The sequence below is a fragment of the Cannabis sativa genome, unplaced genomic scaffold (genome assembly GCF_029168945.1).
Source record: "Cannabis sativa cultivar Pink pepper isolate KNU-18-1 unplaced genomic scaffold, ASM2916894v1 Contig7, whole genome shotgun sequence".
NCBI lineage: Eukaryota > Viridiplantae > Streptophyta > Magnoliopsida > Rosales > Cannabaceae > Cannabis > Cannabis sativa.
Window position 1 is genome coordinate 9,749,535 of NW_026870043.1, and position 7,227 is coordinate 9,756,761.

At 34.5% G+C, this 7,227-nt stretch overlaps 1 protein-coding gene across 1 annotated transcript; it reads right to left on the bottom strand.

Annotated features, from left to right (window-relative positions):
- Positions 1-1,512: 1,512 nt before the first annotated feature.
- LOC133033414 (uncharacterized) lies at positions 1,513-2,634 on the bottom strand. The gene has a single exon (XM_061108128.1). The coding sequence runs from the start codon at positions 2,632-2,634 to the stop codon at positions 1,513-1,515; it is 1,122 nt and encodes a 373-aa protein (XP_060964111.1).
- Positions 2,635-7,227: the final 4,593 nt, after the last annotated feature.

Sequence of the window (7,227 nt, forward strand, 5' to 3'; positions counted from 1 at the left end):
GTGAATTATTTAATAATTATTTAATAATTATTTATAGTTATTAAATAGTTAGAATTGGCATTTAAATGGTTGAATTAGAAAATTGGCGCTTTTGAGAAAATCAGATGCAGAAAATATAAAACTGCAAAATTGCAAAAAGTGAGGCCCAAATCCACATTGTATGGCCAGCCACTTTTGTAGGGTTTTTCCCTCTGATATTTTCATTATTTTAATGCCAAATAATTCAAACCTAACCCTAGTGGAATGCTATAAATAGATAGTGAAGGCTTCAGGAATATTAGACTTTTCTTCTCACTTTTCATTCAGAAAAAACTAAGCCTCTCTCTCTCTCTCTCCTTATCTTTGGCCGACCCCACTCTCTCTCTCTTCTTCCTTGAATTTCAAAATTCTTAGTGTTAGAGTAGTGCCCACACACAGCAAGTGATACCTCAATCATAGTGAGGAAGATCGTGAAGAAAGACTTTCAGCAAGAAGGAGTTTCAGCACTAAAGAATCAGAGAAAGAGATCCAGGTTCAGATATTGATAATGCTCTGCTACAGAAAGGAATCAAGGGCTAGATATCTGAACGGAAGGAGTCATATTATTCCGCTGCACCTAATGTAAGGTTTACTAAACTTTATATGTGTTTATTTCATCGTTTTAGAAAGTTCATATTTAGGGTGTTAATCAACATACTTGTGAGTATATCTAAGATCATGGTAAAATAATTTCCAACAATGTCCCAGTTCCCCACATTTGCTGCACTTGTTGTGTTGATCCTTTTCCCATCCAGCTTTCCTTCTTAATGTTTTTGGTCTTCCTGATTTAACTCTCTCATGCGGAGGCAAGACTATAATATTCTTCACTTCTTCTGGTACCTCCCACTCACTTTGGTGTCCTATTGGGTAAACTGTCCCTGAATAAGTTGCCAGCCAATTTTTTTTTTTTTGTGTAGTAATCTGAACAGTAGGTGTACGGGTCCATGTTCACCTCCCTCATCAAGGCCACAGCGTGCCCGCACGGAATTTCATCTATTTGGAACCTGTTGCACGTGCATGTTCTTTTTTCTAGGTCTACTTTCCACGATTCTTTCATTCTTGTTACCTCGAACAAGTAATCTGTTGTTGCCTTAACCTGTTTCAAATTTTATTTAAAAAAAAACATAGCTGATATTTTAACAACAACACTACAAAACTATAAAAACAACAATACAACAACATATGCACTTACTGTTTGTTTAGTTTTTTTTTTTTTTTTTTTTAAAAAAAGAAGCATAATGAATATGTTACCTCCAGATTCAATGAGTATGTGTAATTTTTCAGCAGTATGTCTTCTCCAGCTGGTGATAGCTTAGTAAAGGTGTTGTGTGCTTTTGTCCTATTAGTATGCGTCCATTGTTGCACCAATGCTCTCAAGCATTCTAGCAGCGTTGTAATTGGTAGCTCCCTTGCTTCTAGATTTGTGGCGTTGAGTGATTCTGATATGTTTGAGGTCATTGTAGAATACCTCTTGTTTTGGTGATGAATTCTTGATCACTTTTCATAACCGACTTTTTTTAGGTAAGGTCTTATGCGTTTGTCCAATCCATCCAATTCAGCCATGTGGAACTCGAATTGCTTTTTTGTGTAGGCTTTGACTGCACCAAAGAATGGCAGATTGTATTTGGCAGCATGTTGTTTGAAGATTTTTTTAAGGTTGCTCAAAATGTGGTAACCGCAGTAACTGTGTGTAATTTCTGGATAGATTTCTCTTGCTGCTTTGATGAGGCTTTCATTCCCGTCTGAAATTAGGCATTGGTGTTCCCGGACCGCATACGCTTCTTTAAATTTTTTGAAGAACCATTTCCAAGATTGGTCATTCTCAGAATCTGCAACACAAAACGCTAGTGGAAAAATATGACCTGCTGCATCTTGTGTGCATGCGCACAACAAAGTTCCCCCATAAGCTGCTTTGAGGAATGTTCCGTCCACAACAACTATCGGTCTGCATGCTCCCCACCTTTTTATGGATGCGTCCAACGCCATGAAAACAAAGAGCAAGCTGTTGTCTTCTATTGTTTTAAGATCCACAACTGATCCTGGGTTTATTTTTTCCACCATGTGTAAGAAACTCGGTATTAGGCTGTATGAGTCACTAGCGTTTCCTCTTAAGTCATTTACTGCATGTTCCTTACTTCTCCAAGCTTTCATGTAGTTTATCTTGATGCCATACCTGTATTTCAACTCTCCTTTTATGTCCATCGGTGTTGCCTTTGTCTTTATGTTCAGGAACTTCGGTTTTATGCATTCCCCGATCAGTTTCGATGTTGCTTGCCTTTGGTCTTCATGCCTAATATTTATGGGGCATGTGTGGATCTTTGAGAACCTCCTGATTATGAATGTATTTGTTGGGCCATTTCTCGATGCTCGTAGAGACCAATTGCAGCTTTCGTAAACACATTTCAGACTGTACTCTTGAGAGCAGGATTTCCACACTTTGTACTGAAAGTTTTTTTTGATTGCGTAGTAGTTGAGGACATTCTTTAGAGTTTCCTTGTCTTTGTATGCCTGTCCTTTTTCCACTTCGGGGTGATGCTTGTCGGTTATTAACTTTGCATTGTTGATGTCGATTTCTGGATCCAGTTTTTTACTGGTGTTTTCAAGTTTTTCTGCCATTTCTTCAGCAACCAGATTTGCATAGTCAATTATGTCGAATTTATCGTTCTCATCTTCTATTGTTTCTGACTGTTCCCCTTCTTCTATTTGCTATCCCGTTGTGTATGATTCTGTTGTTGTTATGTTGTTTTCAAGCGTTGTTGTGTTGTTTTCGATCATTGCCACATTATCTTCATACGGTGTTGTTGTGGATATCAAATTTGGTGTTGCAGTAGGTGTTGTGTTGTTGTTTTGCTGGTTGACGCATAGTGGATATGTGGTGAAATCTGTTTCTTTGATTTTCAATTCCAAGTAAAAGTAGAGGCTTCGATCGTTGAATTTTTTTATCGGTGGTATTTCTTCTTTAGCTTGGTACTGTATTTGTAGTGTTGTTCTGGTGTTTTCGCACCCCAATGAAGTAAGCAGTATTTGCAGTAGCTCTTCATAGTTGCATTTTGTTGGTATGAATTCTCCACTAGCCACATAGTTCACATAATTGTGATCTTCATTCCATTGTCCATTGCTCTTTATGAGTACTGGTAGACGTTCCATTACCTGTCATTGTTCCATATATTACATTTAAGTGTCTTATTTCATGTTAAAACAATAGTACAACAACAGTAAAACAATAGCAAAACAACCAAACAAAATCACCAAAAAAATAATACAACAACAGTAAAACAACAGCAAAACAACCAAATAAAATTACCCTTTTTATTTTTTATTAGTTTTTCTTATGCTATTTGTCTGATACATATAATTAGTTTATCATTTCGCATCACAAATTAAAGAACATCACATTATTTTTTTTTCGTTTTTTTTTCTTAAACTTCAGATCTAAATCTGGGGTTGTTTTTTTTTTTTTTTTTTTTTAAGTTTCTTAAGAATTAAATTAATTTTGGGTTTTGTTGTGTTTACCTCTGTTTTTTTGGGGACAATCTTCTGTAAATCTTGTTCTTCGATTATGCTTCCATTTACCAAAAACTCTTCGCCGGATTTAATGATTTTTTCTTGGTTATCTCCGACTCCAGCGACTCCACAAACACGAAGCAGCCCCGTTTTTTTTGTGTTTTTTACTGTACACAGTATAAAAGTTAAGTTGTTGGGCTTGGGCAGTATAAAAGTAAAGAAAACGGGCTTGGGCAGTAAAAAAGTTGTATTTGCCGTGTCCTAGTATTTTTGTAAAGTTTTGGTCAAAAAACAGTATATATGTAAATTTCCCAAGAAATTAAGGTTTTAGAGATTTTATGTTGGGCCAAAAACATCAGCCCAAAAAAAAAAAAACAAAAAGGCTTCCCTTATTTATATCATATATATATATATATTAATTGTAAAGTATCATATATTATATATTATACATACATTACATACTTATCTTCTACCTTTAACCGCCTCATTATTTATCTTTTTTTTTTTTTTTTTTACCTTTGAGAGCTTAAAGATACAGGTATGTCTCTCTTATTCAATTGATTTGTTCCATATATATAACTTTTTCTCTTATTGAAGAGTCATGTCAATTAATGGTTGTCGTTTCTTTCTAAATGTATTATGTTCTTTCTTGTTTGCTCTACAAAATAATAGTGTCGTATTGTGTATTTGATCCCATTTATATAAACATCATTTTATAATGAATGGATTTTCGCTTGTTTATGTTAAAAGAGGCTGATGTTTTTATATGTCCTTTTTAATTTATGTCAACAATGTACTTTCAAAGTCTCACAGTTGTTTCTTCCACCTCAAAAATTAGTTTTTTTTTAGCTGTTACGAATTTTATTTTATTTTTGTATTGTTTATTTGAGATATAAGACTAAAGCCGAAATGCCAACAAAGTATACTTGCTCATTAATCCCCAAGGGATTATTTTTATTTTTTAACAGAAAGACTGCACTTTGGTATCTAAAAAAAATTTCTTCATCTTTTTTTTTTTTTTTTAATATCATGCTTCTATTTATTTTATTATTGCAGGTAAATAAGAGGCATAAGGCAAGAATTCAAATCTTCTTTCCTCTGCTAGTATGAGGTGCTTGCTTTTTTATTATTTGTATCAAGATTTTAAATTTAGAATGATTTCAAGTGGTGACAATGATTAATTGTGAACACATTTATGATTCTACAGTTTAACACATTGTTCTATGTTGTATAACCCTTTGAAAGTTTTGGGTATTGAGTTTTGGTTCCATGGCTTTTAAATGATTTTGATGATCACACATTTGCTTATTCTATTTAGATGTGATATACTGGTACATTATATTACCAAACTGTTCATAGATTGAATTGCTCGCTTTTAAAGTGTATTTGTTATATATATATTTGTTTCAAGATTTTGAATTTAAAATTCAGTGGGTGCTACTTTATAATATATATTTTTTTATTTTTTTTGTTTTTTTCAAAAGAAGGTTGCATCCTTAAATACATATAAATATTGCTTTTGAAATAAGATTTTTAAATACATATAAATACAATGTCACCTAGGAACGAGGCAAATTTGTCCATATTTTGTTTTTTAAGATTTCAATATATATACATATATATTGAATTTCAATGCTAAAGTTCACATTAATATACCCACGTTATAATACATTTACTTACCAATGTAATTAGATTATATAATTTACATTGGTAGATAGCTATTACTGGCTTAGCTATATATATATATATATATAGTTTGAGTTTTTAGTTTCTTTCTTGATACATATGTATGACAATATTCTTTAAAACAATTGGTTTTAATTTTTGTTATGGCATTGTATTGTGTGTATCGCGCAATTCTTTGAAAGCTTTTAGCTACTTCGTATTTATCGTTTAAAATGGATTGATGATGTAGGATCATTTAAAAAAAATGCTACAGTGTTATGAGTAGACAAATATGTATATGGAGATTGAATAATACCTTATGATGATTTGAGTGGTCTACCATGATGTTTGTTTGCCCCGTATTGCTCATGCTCTTAGCCTTTGCATCTTTTATATACTCTCTTTTTTTTAGAGGAAACTTGTGTTGCTTCTCCTGTACTGTAGTATGCATAATTTCATATACAAATATATATATTTTTTATGAATTGTAATGTATTTGGCTGTGGATAAAAGGAGTTTTTTTGTGTATGTGTTTATGCAGATTGAATGGAACTCCATACTATGGGCCATAAAAGAAAGGCAGTTTCTTCAACTGTAGAGAGTGTAGTTTCATCTGAATGTGATGACGCTCCACCTTCTCGTGATTAATTATTTCCTATTATCTATGAGGAAGACGGGGTTTACCTTTATCAGGATTCAGCGAGAGATCATATAATTTCTGGCCAAGATCTTCCATTGCGTTGTCATTATGAAGGCAATGATTTTGAAATTGACTATCGATCACTTTCTGGCGCAATCAATGGTTGGAAGGAATGGAGTACTTCTGTGTCAACACGTTTTAAGGCACCTTTGAAATCAGTGAGTATATTATCTTCCATGTGGGTATGCTCTGGTATTGAGATATTTCGTGATGTGACCATTTTGAACCAATTAGTGAGTTGTTGGTGTCCTACGACTCACACATTTTTGGTGAACTGGGGTGAGTTTTCTGTAACATTAGAAGATGTCTATGCTGTCCTTTTACTGCCTATATGTGGTATTACTTCCGCGATTGAACCTCTGTCAAAAGATGAGAAAGACCTGTTCAGCCTTGACGGAAGCATCCAATGATTTTTAAAAAAAAAAACGATGCCACGTGTGATATGCACGATTGGATAACCCATTTCCATAAAGGTAACGACTATAGTCTTGTAGAATTGGTTGTTTGTATCACTTTATGGTTAAGTAGGTACGTCTTTCCCTCAAAACAATCCAAGTCGGTACGTCGTGCTTTATACCCCTTAGCATGTAAACTTGCCTGCGGGAAGCAACTCCCAATAGGAGCTTTTTACCTAGGAACTTTGTATCATAACTTAGACTCCATAGTTCGTGATATAAATTCCGGAAGTATGAAGACAATTAGTGCCATGGATGCTTCTTTCCTCCAACTGTTTATTTGAGAGCATTTTCATAAGCTTGCCCCACCCCGCAAATGTTTGAAGGATGGAAGTCCTCGTGCTTGGTCAAGGTTTCGTTCTTGTTTAAAGGGCTCAGTACAGTTGACTGATATTGTTGACTATATTTCAGAATTCAACTTCCGCTCGTATCTTACAAACATAGATGCTTATTTCACCCTGGACATGTATGATGGAAGTATGGTACCATTAACGAGCGAGGTTCGATCGAATCTGAATATTTCTCGTGGCGGTGTAGGATTTTGGTTCGCTATTTGTCTTCCTCAGTGGTTGTTGTGCCTTTAAGATAACTCCAAATCTCTTTCTTGGTCTTTTATTTCATATCGTCCTGATCGTGTGGCTAGACAATTTGGATTTGATCAACATGTTCCTCATGATCGTAAGGCAAGGAGTCTAGAGAAGGCATCAAAATCATGTTTGTTAGGTTCTCTTCAAGTTTCAAAACCCTCGTATGACTTGTTCCAAATCCCATGTAAGGGGAGGCAGGGTGGGGTATCCTCAAAGTTTGTTGACTTGTGGATGCGCCAAAATAACATATGGTCATTCTGTCAAAGTAAAAATCGTGATCGCGAAAGGGGTATGGACT

Excerpts from the sequence above, each read along its gene's own strand:
- LOC133033414 (XM_061108128.1), bottom strand. The coding sequence starts at position 2,634 with ATGGCAGAAAAACTTGAAAACACCAGTAAAAAACTGGATCCAGAAATC.